Raw genomic sequence first — 19,169 nt, 5'->3', positions numbered from 1 at the left:
AACATTAAAGCAATGTTACAGGCAGAAGTATATCCCTAGATTTAAAATCACATTCCAGGATTTTCAGCATAGCTGCTGAAAGCTATTGAGGCAAAAGCTAATGCAGGTTATTTTTCTTCTCCTCAGCATAATAAAAAGTCATCCAACAATGAATGCCCCATTGCCATAGCTAGACTGCCTTCAATCACACAGCTAGGCTACTCCATTAATCCTTGAATATTTCAACACTGCATTACCACCAGCAGCATAGATATTTTCTCAGTGGCAACTCAATATTGCTGCTAGCTAACCACTAAATACTGACATTTATAAATACTATATAACAGTATTTGTCTGCTACTGTGAAGTCTAGGTCTGGCAGCACCACCATAAGCTAGAAACTCAATTTCTTCTACTACCTTCATTTTTCATTTTAAAAGATTTATTCAATTTACTTAAACTGTGAAAGATAAACACATGCATTGTTCTGCCTCTTTTAAGGAAATACACTAATAGTCCAGGAAAGTAGCTTCCCAATAAATATATCCTACTGAGGGGAAAAAGGGTAAGAAAGAATGACAGCTGAAGCTTGGCTTTATGCTTGCATAAGCCCAAGAAAACAAGCAATGTCATACAATCACTGACTGGTCATTTTCTCTGAACTATTATATTCTACCAAGATAAAGCCATGGATTGAAACCACAGGTTAAAAACTCAGTGTTGGTTAAGCACCCAAGAACATGCATTTTCCTCACTATTCTGTTCAAGTCAAAATGCAATATTCACTGGATTAATTCAATGGCTTAACACAGTCATCAGCACTGACTTGAAATTCCGAAGTTGAATAATACTTCTTGAATTTCAACATACAAAGAATGTATTAAATGTTTACCACCTTAATCTTACCTTCAAACATAGCTAAAAGTGTATCAGGATCTGTCTTCACATCTTGAACTGTCTGCCATGGTATTAAAAATGGCTCTTTGTGCACAATCCTTGAAGGACTGACATTAGCTGGATCATAGAACTTGACCGGGAGAACACCAAATTCAATTAGATGTATGTAAGCCAGCCAAGCCAAGCAACGGTCGCTTGCAGTAAGGTGTTCTGCTATTATCTTTTCATTTGCTGATTTTAAAGCATTCTGTAAAGGTTGAAAGAAATATGTATTTCAGCCACAAAGTCTTTAAGATTTAAGAATGGGAAAAGAAAACAGAAGAGTAGGTTTTAATATTCTCTTTTCCAGCGAGAAGATAAGAACTAATTCTTTATGTCAATCAGAATCATATTCAGCTTATGTGACCGCATGGCTATTCAAATTATGCAGTTTCTAGTAAAAGGTTCAGAAAAACTGCAGAAGATTGTTATTGCAAAAAGTGAAGAGACACTTTGAAAACATGCATCTCTCAACCTGTGTTCATTCCATTTTCCTGCTTTATTCTCCTATTACTTCCAGTTCCATAGAAGTAATATAGTAGCTCTAGATACAACTCATCTATAACCTGGATTCAACTTGCTACATCCTACTAGGTTTTGTGCATTTGGGGTTGTTTGTTTGGCTTGGGGTTTTTATTAAATTCTAGTTATAAAATTACTAAGTTACACCTATTCAAGTCTACCAAAAGGGTCACCATCTCTAGACATGTTTTAAAAAATGTTTTGGAAACCTTACTGAGAACAAGGATACTACTTCAAATTTTTCTACTAGTCATATGCAAAGATAGACTAGTCCAGTTAAACTAGCAGCTCCCAAATAAAATAATAAAATAAAATAATGCAATTAAATAAAGTCTAAACACAAATTCTTTCTAAAACACCAAAGAACCTCATGACTAGTGATGTGCCAACATTTTTCTGGACAAACAGTACAATCAAAGAATGTCTTTTTCAAGAGAATGAATATACTTGCAAATTTATGCAAAATTCAGCAGAACACATGTCCTGAAGTTGGTGAAAACTGGTGTTTCAAAAGCATTTCACTTAATACTTGAAAAATAAGTCCACAAAACACTTGAAAAAAAATTGCTTTCAAGTTTTCCAATACACACTGCTATTTACTCTGAAGTAGCAGTTACTTGGAAATTATTTTCTCTGCAATACAATTAAATAATCTCTTGCCAAGCCATTCTTTTGAACTACACATTTCAGATTAATTTGGAAAAAAAAAAGCTTGACTTTGTGATTGTGCTTTGCAGAAAGGTAAGGGTAACCAACCACTCTCCCTGGATTTCCATGTTGATTTGACACACAGTTTTTTCTCCAGAGCTCTCTTCTTTTTATTCATTCTGAGTTATATTTCCCAGTACATTTGGGGAAAGCCAGCACAGCATTGTACTTTCTCATTCCAACTGGAGCCAGACAAAAGCCTGAGGTTCTCAAACTCTGACAGGCTGCAGCAAGCAACAGGTGGCACCTGCTGGCAGGAATGAAACAACCTGCAACTGAAAGGACAGAGCTCCCACTTTGGGAGAGGGTGATGTCCACTTGCAGCCACACTTATCTACACAAGAGTTAACAGTCACCTAAATTACTTCTACAGACATAGTTCTGGCCTGAGATAATTCAATGACTTCAGAGTTGATAGGAACAATAAAATCTAATTTAACAGTCTCCAGATTTGAGAGTAGAGCAATACTGTTAGATAACTACTATGTTCTTTCCCAAAAACTACTGGTTTGATACTTTCTGCAGCAATTTTGAATACCTGAGGCAATACTTTCCGACCTTTCACTGCAAAAACCTGATTTACGGTTTACAAGAAACCAAAAAAATATCTCCCTGGGAATTATTTTGAGACCTAGTAGTCTAGGCTATTAGCTACACCAACAAAAAAAGCAGGCAACAAAACCCCCAAAGATATATCCAGCTTTTACAATGGCATCATAGCTCAAAGCAGAAGGCTCTACTTGTTGAAGAAATTCTCCTAAAGGAAGGTACAGTTCCACTGAAGTTCAAACTACCACAGTCACACACATTAAAAAGGTTAAGCTATGAAAACACTCCTGGGGTAGTAATTTGGAAGTTACCTGCAGCAGAACAAGAGCATTCTGATGTCTTCCCGTAAACAGGCTTAAATGAACCCTGTAAAGGAGAGTCTCTAGCAACTGAAAGGACACAAGATTTGGGTTTTCTCCTCCTCCTGTCACTTCCATTAGGAACTGCAGAATCCTCCCACATACGTAGTCTTTTCCATCAAAGGAATTCTCCAAATTCAAAAACTAGAGAGAAATAAATAATAGTAGCAACAATCACAATACAAGCTTCTAGGTTAAAGCTTAAAAATCACACAGATCACAAACTTCAAATAATGCCTCTTGCTATCTTATCACACCAAATTTTCATATTAAACCTCAAAAGATACCACTTTCAATATGTACAAGAACACCCAAGTTTTGCAACACATTGATTCTAAATAACTTTTACTACCAGAGGAAAACTGATGATTTCTACAAATAACCTGCAAGAATTTGAATAGTTTCATTTTCAACTTTTGAGTTTTCAAAAACCTACAGTGCTTTTCATTTGACACTTTCCCTGTCACACATGCTGACTTCATAGAGTAGAAAACATGCACTTACAGGAACATGTAATTTATACTTACTGTCCACCAAATTTGATAAGAGGGAGCATATTCCACTGCTGTTTCACACATTTCCTGTATCTCCTCCTTGGTTCCTCTTTTTGAGAAAAGTCTGAGGTAATGACACCAAATTTCAGGATTTTCTTTGTTGTTCTCCAAGGCTCGAGCCAAAACATTTAAAGTAGAATCTAAACACTCAGATGACGAGCTGTAAAAATTAAATATTGAAAAAAGGACTTACATCAACTGTGTTGGTATTATGAACTCCACAGTATCAAATATCAAAATAGATGTTTTTAATTAGAATGGAAGTCACACACAGTATATTTTCTTACGCGTTTTCCTTTACTATCAAGCTTTCAAAGCTTCAGCAAGTTAAGTTTCAGAGGTTAAGGTACAATTATCATAGTGCACAGAAATAAGCATTTTATGAAGCTTGCAAATTCAAATAAAGGAGTCCAAATTAAATGAAAACTGGTAAGACTGATCTGTAAGCAAAGTTCTCAAGCTGCAAGGATATAAAAGCATTTACATCACACAGGCTTAAGAATTTAAGTAGATATTTTAGAGGTGTAGTAGTTATACTTTTCTTAAATATTTATTTTCTACAGTCATTAAATACAAGCCTTTATTTCAGCATATCATACAGGTTCTGACTCTAAAACATTTAAAAAATTGAAATTTTATTTTTTGAAAGAAAAAGTCATGAGTTGATACCCACCAAGTAATATAAGATTAGCTGAAATAATTGCCTATACTGCAAACCACAGAGCCGAGCTTTAATTCATAAATACATCTTCCATAAAACCATAGAATGCTTCTGAGGTTCAACTTATTCTAAAAACATCTTTAGAAATTGTTTTGCATGGACATTTATGAGAAGAAATACACTAGTCTCAAAAAAAACCTAACACAGTTAACCATGCTTAAGTCTGAAGCTTTCCCAATCCCACTACTTTCACTTACTAGAACAGTCAAATTTCTTCAGAGTACTGAGGAAGTAGGAATGGAAGAGGTGGCTGTTTTAAGAAAAGGATGCATATCTTCCACTAGGTTTTCTCTCTTCTTTTCTTGATTGTTTCCCAAGTATACTTATATTTAGAAGGCATGCTCTTCTCATGCTGGTAATACTTCAATTACTGGCCTTTCCAGTTCTACCCCTTCTATTGTTTAGGCACCTACCGATACAGTTAAACTGATTTCTTCCTATATTTTCCACTATCCACCATTTAAAAAAAGGCTTTTAAAGTAGAGCTGCTCCTCTCCATTCCCCTTGCTTCCTGCTACAATTGCTCAACTGTACCTCACTATTAAAATTGAAGTCAATCATCATAATGGATGAAACCATGACAGAATTCCTATTCAAATGATCTGACTGCCAATAGAACCATGGTACCCTGCAACATAATTTTAAGGAAGAGATGCTAGAGAAACTCAGGAAACCAAAGTTAAAAGAAAAAAAAAAATCACAAAATAAGGAACTAAGTGCTCAACTGGATGATTTCTACAGGGATAAAACCAACTATCAGAACTGTACTTATAAGAAAGATGGCTAATGAAAGTAATTTCAAACATTATTCCAGCCATTCACTCTGTAGAGGAGAATGATTTCAGTTCATTGGCCCACTTTTACTGCTGGAAGTACAACATTCCACTGTAATCTTACACAGAACACTTTTCAAACATTAACAATTACTTCTCCCACACTACTTTCCATCAACTTCCATTCTGAAAAAGAATCTACCCAAAGATAAACCATCAACGTAATTTATTACTCATATACTGTACTAAATACAGCAGGAAAAATAATCTATTTTTTAGCCTGCTTAAAGTAATGAATTATTTGTGGCATTGTTGAACAAAGTTCTTTATCATCAATAGGAAACTTGATCATAGCAGGAAGGGCAAATGTAGCAAGGTCTCAAATGTAGCAGACATACCTTTCATTTTGATTCAAGTATTTATATGCAAGTTTAATCCAAAGCTGTACATCACAGGGGTTTTCTTGGACACTTGCTTCCAAGTTGGAAATGTCATCGGTCTCACTTGTAAAATACCGGACATCATCTGGAGTCACCACAGTATCAAGCACTGGAACTCTTTTATTATGTTCTGTGGGATGGGCTGTAAGTAATATACAATTTTTTTTAAAAAGAAAATTTTAAAACAGTACTGACCTGTACTTCTCACAACAGGTGTCATTTATATACTTGAAGTATACCCATTGATCGCAACTAAATAGCATTGTCTCAGCACCCTTCAAACTGTATTGTCTCTAGAGAACTGGTTATATTTCAAATGTGAAGGAATGCAGGAATTAGCAGTAAAGGCTGTCTTGATCAACAGACACCAACAAAGGCATTTCATCAGGCAGCATTAGGAACTAGATACATTTGACAAAGAAAAGTTTATCTCAATTCTGAGTCTCAAAAAAGCCTTTTTAGAGATTTGCTAACAAATCCTAAATCTCCTACCTGCAAGAGTCACATGTGAAATGCTACTGATTCTCTAGCAGCTTCCAAGTCTCAAATGCTGTTCAACCACAGCTTTTTTTTTAACTCCTGACCGCACACCAAATACAAATTCTGTACAAATTTAAGTTAACTGACCACTGATATTTTACTATTTAAAGTTCAGGGGGAGGAGGAAGGAGAAAACACGGCTGTTGAAGGAAATTTTTTTTTTTTTTCTAATTCTAATGGTATATGGGAAAGGCTGAAACATTCTAGGGAAACAGTTCCTTATGCTTCTTTTAAGAACAGGTAATTATAAATTCCACCCTAATTTCCAGTCACATTAAAGGAAAAATCTAATAGAATTAGAAATGCAGGTCAACTTTTACCCAAAAACTTCTGCAAAATAAAGTCTGCATACAGGAAATCTTAAGTCAAGAAAACTAGTAAAAGCACTGGTTTTCTCAAAAAGCACTTTAAAATTCAAGTGTTAGACGTGGGTGGGTTTTTTCCTCTAATACTCATTTAAAGGGTGCCACACATCCAGATTACCATATTTAATAGGTCCAACAAACTGTTCCTCTTCACTGCTGCTACTATCTAACAGAGGTTTTCTCCAGTACTTTGGTCTCCATTTCCTTTTCTCTTTCCAAGTTGTATGTGGAGGTGCTATAAACAAAGTAGTAAAAATTCTTTCACTTTTCTGTATTCAAGAGTAAAATATTTTTCCTAATAAGGATTTTAGATAAAAAGATTCTGTGAGTTCAACAGAAGTGTATAAATTTCAATACTACTTATTTAAAATTTATTGTGCTTCAGTGCATAAATAAATTCTACAAATGGAACTCCAAAACTATTGTATTATTGCCTTAAACTCTGTTGACTTTATTTTACCATAATCAGAATTTATAATACTGAGATAAATTATATTAAAACATATTCTTGGTTTACAAAATCATCAAGGTACTTATATAGTTTTTACACATTTATATATATTGTATTTAATCTACCAAGCTACTTACTGTGACTTTTACTCTCATTGACATTGCTGGCCAGAAGAACAGCCATCTGATCCACTGACATACGATCTCGGTTTATACCAAAAAGTTTTTCAACATATTTTTCTGAAACAAGAATATGTGCACCTTAGGTAAGCATATAGATTAAAACAGTTAAGTAACTTAACAGCAATTTAACACAATCTATGATAAATTTCTGAAATATGACTGCTTTAAGAGGCATGGTAATTTAACACACTAGCACAAAGAAATTAAAAATAAGCAAGTTCTGTTTGGCAACTTGCCTATATGGCAAAAGTCATTGTTATAAAATTCCAGCTTCACTGAAACAGGTCAGTCCAGTAGTTACAGAAAGAACTGAGTAAGGAGAGAGGTAAAGACTCCATACTCACTGCTCCCCAACACCCTGAATTCCAGCAATAGTTTGGTTTTTTTTAATTAAATGTTCCTCAGACTAGTGATTTTTTTCTTTCTGTAAGACACCAAGGTAAAAACCCACTACAAAGGATTGAAATGGACAACGAAAAAAACTTCATATAGCTGTATCTTATATACTGCTTCACATCAAAGTCCATGCACCTAGAGCTTTTAATGAAACACATTCCCTTCAGAAATTAATTTTTAGAGACAAAAGACCAAATAACCTGTGGCAGTGCTGATTTCCTCATCAGTGCTTTTTTCTGAACAGCCAATCAGTTCTAAATTGTAAGACAGAATATCCTGAAAGAGCTGCTTACGGCTAAGAGTGCAATCTTTCATGTGCTGCCTAAAACAAATAAATAAGCAATTAATACATTTATCATAACAAAATATTAAGAAAGTTTTAGTACACACTTGGGTGAGGCATAAAAGAAGTATTGTCTGCTTTGAAAGTTGGTTAAATGTATCTGGGCTTTTTCTAAACTTAAGCCTGTAGCACAGTACTTCGAAATTTCCAGTTCAAATAACGTAATTATAGGAATTGGATATTACTTTGTATCTTAAAGAGTCAATGGTCTGATGACAGCAGCTAAAAGCTGATCCAGAATAAAGTTCACTCCTATTTTACCATATTGAGTTCATTCTTAACCAATTAATACCCACTTTTAAATATACTGCACAAGATTGGTAAACAAATTATTTTTAATACAATTTAACACCAGCCTTTAAAGAAAAATCCTAGCTAGTACTTTTCCAGGAAACTACACTACAATATTACTGGTTTTTCATTTAATCATTTATTTGGTATACACTTCTCATATCAAGTGTGCTTAACAGTATCAACCACTATGTGAGGTTCTACGAGTTGAAGTTATGCTGAAGTTGAATATAGCCAAATCGATTTGAATTACTAGAAAAACATGAAATATTCCATAATATTTTTCTAAATTTACATCTAAAGAGCCTCCTCTTTCTTCATGGCTTAGTTGAAAGGAGTTTTTCTTCCAACTACGTATCTGTAATAGAGTATTAAAAATAACCTTGTCTAGAACTTGTGCATAGGATCACATATTCAGATCTTTCAAAGAAAATAAAACTGTACTTATTTCAGACGCTGATATCTAGAGGAAAGGCTAGTTTAAGCCACGAAAATTAAGAACTTACCACTGACAGTCATCATCATTACACGTGCCTGTTAAATCAAAGCGGCAGAAACACTGTTTTGGCTCAATCATATTGCTGTAAGTTATTGAACTGAGGTACAGCTTTTCCTTGGTACGAAAATAAGGACTAAACCTAAAATGAAACAGCAAATTATTATCATAAAGTACACAAGCCAAGACATCAGTTTTCTAAAAAAGTAATTAAAAATCACTCTCAGTATTAAATCTCATTATTTCCAAAACCCTGCTACTAACCAAATGTATCATTAACCTACAGGCTAAGAACAAGGTAAAAACAAGAGCGAGAGGAAGGGAACAATGGAATACGTCTCAACCAAATTAAGTTTTCCTCTAGCATTCTTATCTCCTTTAGGTGCAGAACTTCATTAATATGAAAACAGGAGTGTAGTAAAAACCCAGTATGGAAAGCAAACTACTGAAAGTGCATTTCAGTAGTTTATAGAAAATCTCATGCTCTAATCAGCATTAAGACCAACATCGAATAGAAGTGTAAAGAGAACTGTAAAAGACTAACTTGAAGAAACAGTAGGAAAAAAATAAACCTATCAGCCTTAGAATGCATAAACAAAACCAGTCTTAGTCTAGCAGACTAACACTTGTTTTAAATCTTTAGCTGAAGTTTGACTACATCAATTTTGGGATTTCTAGCTCCTTCAGAAATTGACATAATAACCTACAAGTTAAAGTGAATACTCCTGTAAAAGACAGCATCCTCCACCTTCTACTACTTAAGTCCATAGCAATAAAAAACCTGAAGCACATGGTAGGATACAACTTCTCCATGTTAAATTAAACTTTTGTTGTCTAAAATTTGATGTGTAGGAACAAAGCTCTCTTTAGTCAAAAGATAGATGTGCCAAACTGATTACACTTGCAGATATTATTGTCAAGTCAAGATGAATCACTGTGATTATGCCTCTTTCCACTGAGGAGGAATCCAAAAATAGATGATTGAGCCAATTTTGACTCTGATTATGTAAATCCTAGCCAAGTTCAAAGACTGCATAACTGAAATACGCTTCTTGGATCTACATTGCTTTATACTAGATATAAAAATCCACTTAACCACTTTTTTAGTTTAGTTGTATTAAACAATGTGCAATACAATGTGAAAGCAGCATATTGCACAAAACCAAGGGACATATGTATAGCAGAAAAAAATACTGAATAAAATCATTAGATTCCCTAAACCAGGCAATATTGTTTAGGGATAGTCAAGTTTCTCACTAGGACTTGTCTTTCTGTACATGCCTGTGTATCAAGGAAGAGCACTGAAGAACATATGAACAAGAACACATAAGCTTAAGTCAAAGAGCTGCTACAGTCTTCATACCTGTAGGATTTAAATAGTAGAAGAGGACTATGATACGGTCCAAACGGAAATGGTTTCACTTCAGCTTGTTTACTTTGTGATGCAAAAAAATCCACGTCCACTGAAATTTCCTAGGAAACAGATAAACAGATATATAGCAGTTGTGATACCACCAAGTAACAACAAGCTTCACATTTAATTGTAAAACATTTACCTGACCACACAAGAGATCTTCCTTAGGCACAATAAAGGCAGTACTTTTCATTAGCAGTTCTTTCAAGCTGTCAGCTTTAGCAAAAAGTTTTTTCAGTTCATCAATATTCAACCCAAGGAACAGCTCAGGCTCCTCGGAGGCCTTTTTAGAAAGTTTGTTTATAGTTTCTTGTTTTGGAGTGTCCATGTGTTTAAGATTTGGCTTAGTAAAAGAATTAGATTCTCTGAAAGATCTCCTTCGTTCTCTGTTTGAATTGGACAAAACTTCATCATCAAAGTAATTTTCTTCACTGTCCAAAGTCAATTTGTCCTGTGTAAGATCATGAAGTGATGGCTGAGGTAATGCAAATTCAGATTCCTCTTCTACATGAGGTGTAGTATTTGATTGCTCCTTGGTTTGAAGTGCGCGGGCCTCCTTCAACTTCTGAATCTTTAGAGCATATTCATACTCTAGTTGCTGCAGTCGTTTTTTCTCTAGTGCGATCAATTCTGCTGAAGGCTTTTTTGGACTTGACGCAGGGGAGGTATCCAATTTCAACATTTTGCTTGGCTAAAAAGAAAGAAATCTATTTCAATTTTCTCCTCTACTGATCTATCAACAGCAAGAAAAAACATAGGCAAAATATTTAATTCAGAGTTTATAAAAATGTATTTAAACTCTTGCCCAAAGATTTCAACAAACAGCAGAAAAACAAGAGAAGTTTGCCACAATTCAAGTGGCAGGTTTGCAGGTTTTGCAATAAAAATTACCCCACATCATGTACAGGGAGGGCTTCAACAGAAGTTCTGTCCCAAATTAAAAGTTGAGCTATAAAACAAGTACATGGAATGATGTTGGGAGTAGGAGGACTAAAATTTAGAAAAATATTTTAGCCTTTTTTTTGTATATTTTGTTTTTCAAACAGTATCAGATCCACTCTGCAGCAACTTAGCTTGATAGTTTAACAAAATCATTGATGTCTACAGAAAGTATTTTCTTTCTTCACAGCAATACAGCTCCTCTTATTACTTCTCTATGAATGCCATTCCCCTAGCACAGAAATGTAGGTTTTGAAGAGTTTTCTTCCTCAAATCATTAATGCCTTTTTTTTGAATTCTCAGAAATGAACAAAACCAATAGGAATATTCCCTACATTGTTTCTGAAATGTCCTCCTGAAATTCCACTTGAACTTTATTAATTAAAATTGATACTCTTTTCCAAGTAGTTTAGTTTAAAAGCATGCTGACTTACACCAAGATGATCCTGCTCTAGCTTTCGTTTCCCAATTTCCTTACTTGCTACTGCTTTTGCTCGGGCAAGTTCTTCTCCATATTTTAATGCCAGAGCTTTTTTTACTGTAACACGTTGTTGAACTTTATGTATCTGAAAAAATAAAAATAAAAACTAAATATTACAGCAGGATGCAAATTTACAGATATGACCAGAAAATAAAATATAATTACATGGAATAAATGAGATATAACTAGATGGGAATTAGTAAGTAACTCAAAGAAAAGCCTACTGCCTCCAAAAACCAGGCATCTCACTTCAAGATTTCCAGCTCTAGGAAACAAACATTTCAGAGTGCCAATTACATGTTCCTGAAGCCTCTTGAGAAATGCTTTGTTAGCATTCAAGATCTTCTCTGTTGCTTGTAGCTGTTCAGCCAGTTTGTTAATTTTATTTTCAGCAATTCGAACATTCTCTCTCTTCTTGGCCTGCTGTTGCAATAAATTTTTCAAGACAGACTCATCCTTTATCAACAGCATTCTGAAATAGAAAAGGAATGTACACAATTTGTTCCAAAGGTAAATTGCTTAGAGCAACCACTGCTCCTCCAAAACCCCAGTTATTTAAGAACACAGCTCTCCTCACTTACAAAAAGACTACAAATTAAGCCTCTCCAGATAGTCTTAACATCCATAAATACTGTCAGTATATACAGCACGTTTCAGCATCCCAAGTTCAGCATGTAAGTATACTGCAGAAGGACAGGGGAAGGCAAGCAAATGCTCTATCCTTAAGACTACTTTTAATATGACAACCAAAACACACACATTCTTGCTTGCTTTCTGTTAAGTAACAGCCTAGTTCCATCTTAGGGCACGTACACACACTACCAGATTACAAGCCATAATATTATGGCACAACAACAGAGTAGACAAATTACAAAAAGCTATGCATCAAAGGAAGATAAACACTTAGGTAGATGGGTGTGGATAAAGAGAGGACGGAAGACTGTTCTTCAGTTGATGACTGACCACAACCCAGTTTGTTCCAAGACCATACAGAAATAATCAAGTGGCAAAAGAAGCTGAGAAGAGGATGCAAAGCACTTCTACTTCCAATTACTTCGTAATTTGAAATTAGGGTTAGAAACATGGAAGAGGCATGCCACAAGAGAGAAGCCATATTAGGTGGCACAAGTCATATACTCGTCACTGTAAATACAGCTGAAAACACTTAGTATGACAAGTCATACTTAAAAGTTATCAAACACTACACTGGCACTGCAACACAATTCCTTTTGCACAGCAATAGAATTAAAGGCTGAATAGTTCAAGACAACAGAAAAAATAGTTTGTTGCTCTTTAAATGCTACACATTTGAAAATATTTACTCTTCATCCTGTTAAACAAAACATAGGCATTAGGACAGTGAAATACATACCTGTTTTTCTTCAGCTTTGCTTCTGCTTCTGTGACTTGTTTGGTCACTACTGCTATTCTCCCAATTCCATCAACTTCACCATCAGAATTTGCAGGGGACAAATTGTTCTTCACTGGATCAGACTTAATTAAGCGCTGTTTCTCACGACTGAAACAAATGTTAAAAACAAAGCTGTTCAGTAGCTTCAACATTTATTTTCATGTGTACTCGCAAGAGTTTTTAAATCTTTGAAAAGAGCAGCAGGACAAGATTTCCAAGTTAAAAGAAAAAGTACTTTCCACAATCAGTTACTCTAAGTCAGTTCAAATCTCAGGATTTTCTTTAGACCTCTATGCCATCTTACCAAAAAACTGCATGGGGGGGGAAAAACCTGAAGTTGATAGCAAGGTTTTTAAACTCAGAGCTTCCTTCAGGTTACAAAAGTAGACTAGTTAGTAAAGGGCTACAAATAAAACACATTTTAGGTTAATAATTAAACTAAGGTTACCTGGCAATCTCTTCTTTTAGAAGTCTGTATTCTATTTTCTTATCTTCTGGCAGAGCCTCTGGAGTTCTCATTGGATCATTCTCTTTTTCTGATTTTGGAGGGGCTTTGATTTTTGATGCCTGTTACAATTAGACTCAAGTCAGTACCAGTCACCCTAGTTTAAAATACAGCTATCAAGTAGTATTTATAAGAGGAATTTCAGCACTAACTTAAAGCTGTTCAAGGACAGTAAGATCTTTTAAGCCACTATGTTTTTGCCTAACGACACACTAAATTTTAATTTAAAAAAATCAAACCAAAATATATTCCAAGTTCTATCTTCAGGATGCCTTCTTCAACAAAAATAATTTATTACCTTATGCAATCCAAGTTACAATATAATTCTCCAGACAGGACTAACATACTCACTCTTACCTGCTTCTGATGCAATTCAGTATTTCTTGACTGAATTCTAACATTTAAATTCCATATATAAAGAAAAATCATTAAAATTATTAAAATTTTGACAGCATTTACCTCAACATTTCTCCTTGCTTCTTTTATCATAGATTCTAGTCCTCCAAACACACTGCTAGTTGAGTTAGAGGGCTCTCCATCAGACTCACTGTCATCTGAGTCATTTAACGTAACCACAACAGACTTGTGTTTTGGAAGCTGGGATAAGAATGTAAAAAGTTTTACAGTAAGAAGACAAAGTTAGAGACATAGGTGTAACAGAGGACATACTTACAAGAAGAGAAAAAGAAGGTTAACTCCTTTTGTTACCATACGCACCAATCCCACATTGTAAGAAAAAAATAAGCATTTGTACATCTCCACAAGACAGTAATATTACACATAGTCTTGATAATGTAACATGAAAGGTACTCCAACGTTTGGAACCTAATCCCAAGTATCTGCAGCACATTTATTGGTCCATGGTCATAGCATACAAATCTCAAACATCTAACTGCTATACTTGATTAATTAATTTAATTGCAATTAAAATTATCATCTGTCATTTGCAAGGAATTTTTTTTTAAGTAACTGAGAGGTAACAGCCAATCAAACCTGCATTAGAATTGGTGTGGCAGACATGCCAAAACTCCCTCATCTTTCTGCTACACAGTTGCAATGTCTCTTGTCCCACAGTTGTACTTAGCTGATCTTACAGTGAGCTGCTCAGGCAGTTTGACTGGTAGAACACCAACAGAATATAATGAATAGATGAAATTATAATTAATCACCTTTCGCCAACACAAATTTAAAAAGCTCATTGAAGATCAGGTGACTGCCAATTCCAGCATAAAGAAAAACGCAGAAACAAGCAGACAACCTAGATTAAACTCAAATGCTCTGGAGTTACAGCTTAGAAAAAAAAGGAACTTGTATCACATTTCCAGGACTGCTCTTCTGATCTCCCACTGTAGATCTGGACAACTATAGCTATATGTTACCCTTTACCTCAGAACAGAACCTTGTCAAAGCTGTGTCTTTTAAAGCATTAACCCCATTAAAAAAACAGAGAAGAGCATGTGGATTGTCACGGTGACTAATAATTCAAATGCTTAACTGAAACTTCACTCTTCTGTGCTGTATCACTAGAAAAACCTAAGTCTAGGTCTGCTCTTCACTTAAACTGAGCTCAGTTTCAACTCATAGTCTTATTAGTAGGAAGCACCAGTATTTCCTTACTGTGATCACTGCTCGTGGAAGCCTCGGTACTCTAACAAACTTTGTACTTTGCACCCGTGGCTGAGACACAGTATTAATACTGACAGCAGACAGATTGCTTCTTGGCACAGGCTGCAAGTTCTCTGGAACAGGAGGGGAAGGTGGACCACTGTTACTTGATGTTTCCTAAAAAAGGGAACAAAAATATGATCTTAAAAATACACACCATACATAGCTATTTTAAAAAGCATGAGTATAAAATGAGACTGTTTCATGCATGTCTCAGAACTTGAAAATATGATTTAGGCAGACTACTGAAACGTATTAGGCAAATGTTGCAATTCTGCAGTAATATCAAAAAGGCACAGAAGAGCAGGCCAGTTATTCACAGGTCAACTGCCAAAGATCCTTTAAGTAAGGTCAAAACCAATATATTTTTTTCAAAACCACAAGCTTAGCTTCTCACTCGAAGAAAACTTTCAAAACAACAACAAAAACCAGTGAACCTCTTCCAACTCCTTCTCCTAGGAGGCTGAAACAAAGTTACTTGTCTTACTTTCTATCTGAGAAGTTCAAAAGTAATAAACATTTTCTAGCAGAAAATCCCTGTTCCTTTGATTTACTCCATTTTCAGTACCTTGAAGTTTCCTAATTCCTTCAGAAATAGCAGCAAAGGTGCAATTTACAATTCCAGAGTGGCTATTGTTGATTTTTAAGTCTCCAGAAATGCAGCGTAATACCCCTGTAAGCCTCACTTACAGCAGGTCACATTGAAATTTTGGTCAAGATTGCCATCTAGAGGCTTACATTCAAAAAACAATAGAGTACCTCAACTCTGAAAGCACGCTTGTTGGCTAGAGACTTGAGTAATTCTTCTCTTAAGAGCATCTCCTCCTCCTCTTCCTCATCAGCAAATGGAGGTTTTGGTGGCTGTTCAGGCTCTTCAGGGGGAAGAGGGGGAAGAGGTGGAGGTGGCTCAAGAGAAACACAAGGAATACCCTCCATGTAAAGATGGCTCAAAGACTGTACAGGCTGAGGGAAAAAAAAAAATAAAACAAAGGTTTGAAATGTGAAAATCACTACCCCTTTATGATTACTTAGCAGAGGTTGAGATCTACATTATTCCACAGTTTAAAAGTAACCTAAACTGTGTCAGTTTAATTAACATTCAAACTACATTTACATCCCTGTCAAAGGCTGTGATTGAACAGGAAGGTATTTCTCACAGAGGTTAATGGAAGCAATAAAGTTAGATTTGGATAGTGGAAGCTATGGAGACATACAAACTAAATTTAAGTGAGAATCTCAACCATAGGTAGTCTAGCCAGAGAAATATAGTTGACCAGCAGTCTTTAAACAGTTTTATGAAACTGTCTTAGCTAACAAAATTATAGCTTCCCTTAGTCAAAAGTTCAGAAGCTGTCACAAGAGGAAACGGTACCTTTCTATTGCTTTTCTGAGAAGAGTAACAATCATTCAGTGAAAAAAATTGGTAATGAAAAAAGCTCCGCACTAATTGAACTTGCATGTGGACTCTTAGGTGAGAAGACAGAAAACACAGTCAAAAGGCACAAAGTTTGAAGGACTGATGAGCTGTATGACTTGGCTTTTCCCCCCTCTAGGTTACAAGTCAGAGATCAAGCTTATCTACCTACATATGTGGCCTAGAGATAAGGGGCAAAGTTGCCTTGTGCTAACAGTTCCAATTCATTCTTTTTCCTTATGTTCTTCAGACAATTTTTGTTTTCTGTATGAAAAAGCACAGCTCTAACAATGAAGAGAATTTCAATTTAATAGGGAAAAGCTCCATTAACCAACAACTGTATCAGACAAGAGACAGCTGAAAGAGTTTTTTAAAAGCAACCACAAGTCTAACAGACAGTTCAAGAGAATCATTAAACAGAGTATAATACCAAAACCAGAATCTAAATTTAATCCTAGCTTTAGCATTAGAAATCAGACACAAAATGAGAATTATCAAGGTTACTTACAGGAATTGGAGGAGGTAGTGGCAAGGAAATTGGTGGTACTGGAGGTGGAAAATATCCTACTGGACACTCAAAGAAAGGAGGCTGCACTGGGGAAGAAGCTGTAATTAAAATACTGAATTTTACTGAATGTAAGACATCTGACAGGTATTTATTAAACAACTCATGCTTTATGCTTCAACTAATTTAATGTAGCAGAAAGAGACAAATGCTTTTATGATTCACTAATTTCAAAGGTAATACCAGACAGCACAGTGCTTTTTTTTACAAGTATGTATATTTTTAAAAAGAGTAGTTACATATTCTTTTTCCGTTTTATATACAAAATGTAAGTACAGCCAACCAGTACTGCTAAGGTAATGCAGCCCTCAAACTGAATTTAATTTACAAGAATTTACCTTCTCAAACAAGATCTCAGTAGCCTGATTAGAGGCTACCAAAAACACAACATAAAGTAGGACAGAAGCAGACCCAAAGCACTGCTGATAAATTCTGAAACCTTAAACAAGAAATTGAGATGCTTTATCAAGAGAGATTTGTGTAGCTTACTTATACAAAATAGCAGGTATAATATTTTAACAAAATAATGTATAAAGAAGGCTGACAAGAAAGGAGAAAAAAATAAGGAAAAAAAAAAGGAAAAGAGGGTGGAAGATGAAAAGCAAGAGAAAAAAGTAGCCAATCAAGTAGTATGCTTAATGAAGTTTTCTCAACTCTCCATATGTTGAGATGAAACACAGAAACCCAACTACCTTAAATGCACCTCAGACTCGAGTCAATAAATCATTTAGGCTGGAAGAGACTTCTGGACAGTGTATGACCCAGCACAAGTGCCCAAAGCAGGACTGCCCCCAAAGTCAGGTTGTCAAGTTCTAGGTATATTTGATGATGGAGATTCCACAACATTTAAATCTGCTCTAGTGTTTGACCACCTTCTATCTAAACAGAATTTGTTTTGTTACAATAAGTAATTGAAGACAAGAATAAAATCCTTCCTTAGCCTTCTCAACACAAATGCAGCTTTCTCAGTCTCTGTAAGCCAAGTGCTGCAGTCTCCCAATGAACTTTATGAAAAACAAGCCTGAAATAGTTTTCCTTAGTCAAAAAGGTCTTTTGCTAAACTCACTCTAGAATGTCAGTCTCTCCTACTGTGAAACCAGAAAACTGGCAATCTCATTGGTGATTAACAGGCCCTTCCAGCCACTAACCCCCAACAGTCACAATGCCACAACCCAGGCTGTGGCTTGCCCATCACCCAAAGCCATACTGCCAACCTACCTGTCACTCAATGCCCACTGGGACCCCCAGGCCCTTTTTTTGCAAAGCTGCTGTCTGTCCAGTCAACACCCTGTACAGCTGATTGGGAATATACAAGCATAAACCCACAGTACTGCAATGAGAAAAATATACCCTGAAGACCTTAAAAATACCACTACAGCAGAGAGGGAAAGAGCCAGCATTAACACAATTAGCTCACCTTAAAATGTTAGTTCTGTAATTCAGACAACTCAAAACACTTTCTTTCTAGAACAGCGGCTTATTTCCTCCATTTTACCTATTTTTACCAACCAACATATAAGAAAACTGTAACTAAGTCTTACCTGGTGAGTTAGTTTCACTGTCTGTATCCATAGCTACTTCATCATAATTATCATACTGATATATGCCTCCTGCACTCTCTGTAGGCTGCTTATCCAAAGACCATCTCAAGTCTGTATCTGATGACTAAACACAAAAAAAGTATTTTATTTACCTGGTCTTACATCATTATTTCAGAGTAAACCACTAAGAAATAAATTCTGGAAGAAGGCCCTTAGAATTTTTTCTTAATTCTAATGGATTTATAAATACAATTTACTTATCTTGTACAAGGAGAAGAAAATTTATATTACATTGTAATCAAATCCACTGCAGGTAGCAACTAGACAAATCAACAGGCAGTTTTAAAACTGTATCTCTCCCAGGATGATGGGGAGGGGGTGTTATGATACATGGAAACAATTTTTAAATACATTTTAGGTCATTATATATCTGGCAAATGGTCATGGATGTATATTTCTGAAAGACTGCAAGTGAATTAAATGCTTTATTATTTCTGGTAATCTGCCATGGCAACTACCAAGAATGCTTGAACTATCCTTGCTAGAAACAGCTCCCAAGTGAACAATCTTTTTATTGTCCCAGAAGGAGCCACATGCCACACTGAGACAAACCCGGAGACCGTCAACTC

The 19,169-nt window shown here is 35.4% G+C and overlaps 1 protein-coding gene across 5 annotated transcripts in view; it reads right to left on the bottom strand.

The window, feature by feature from the left end:
- ZFC3H1 (zinc finger C3H1-type containing) overlaps nt 1-19,169 on the bottom strand; it is a 41,167-nt gene that overhangs the window by 11,031 nt on the left and 10,967 nt on the right. For 4 of the 5 annotated variants that reach the window (XM_053944228.1, XM_053944229.1, XM_053944230.1 and 1 more), the window contains exons 6-24: nt 18,541-18,664; nt 16,943-17,040; nt 15,780-15,983; nt 14,973-15,137; nt 13,815-13,952; nt 13,299-13,417; nt 12,812-12,958; nt 11,737-11,911; nt 11,393-11,524; nt 10,162-10,710; nt 9,969-10,078; nt 8,616-8,747; nt 7,676-7,797; nt 7,035-7,136; nt 6,565-6,681; nt 5,500-5,683; nt 3,581-3,767; nt 3,006-3,197; nt 886-1,123 (exon numbers count right to left, since the gene is read on the bottom strand). In XM_053944228.1, coding sequence (XP_053800203.1) covers nt 886-1,123; nt 3,006-3,197; nt 3,581-3,767; nt 5,500-5,683; nt 6,565-6,681; nt 7,035-7,136; nt 7,676-7,797; nt 8,616-8,747; nt 9,969-10,078; nt 10,162-10,710; nt 11,393-11,524; nt 11,737-11,911; nt 12,812-12,958; nt 13,299-13,417; nt 13,815-13,952; nt 14,973-15,137; nt 15,780-15,983; nt 16,943-17,040; nt 18,541-18,664 — 3,235 coding nt within the window. The remainder of the gene's footprint in view (nt 1-885; nt 1,124-3,005; nt 3,198-3,580; nt 3,768-5,499; nt 5,684-6,564; nt 6,682-7,034; nt 7,137-7,675; nt 7,798-8,615; nt 8,748-9,968; nt 10,079-10,161; nt 10,711-11,392; nt 11,525-11,736; nt 11,912-12,811; nt 12,959-13,298; nt 13,418-13,814; nt 13,953-14,972; nt 15,138-15,779; nt 15,984-16,942; nt 17,041-18,540; nt 18,665-19,169) is intronic. The other variant, XM_053944231.1, reaches the window with a different exon arrangement.

This window comes from Vidua chalybeata, chromosome 5 (genome assembly GCF_026979565.1).
Source record: "Vidua chalybeata isolate OUT-0048 chromosome 5, bVidCha1 merged haplotype, whole genome shotgun sequence".
In the NCBI taxonomy this organism is placed as follows: domain Eukaryota; kingdom Metazoa; phylum Chordata; class Aves; order Passeriformes; family Viduidae; genus Vidua; species Vidua chalybeata.
The sequence above is the reverse complement of the archived record's forward strand: the minus strand, read 5'-3'. Positions and strand labels throughout refer to the sequence as shown.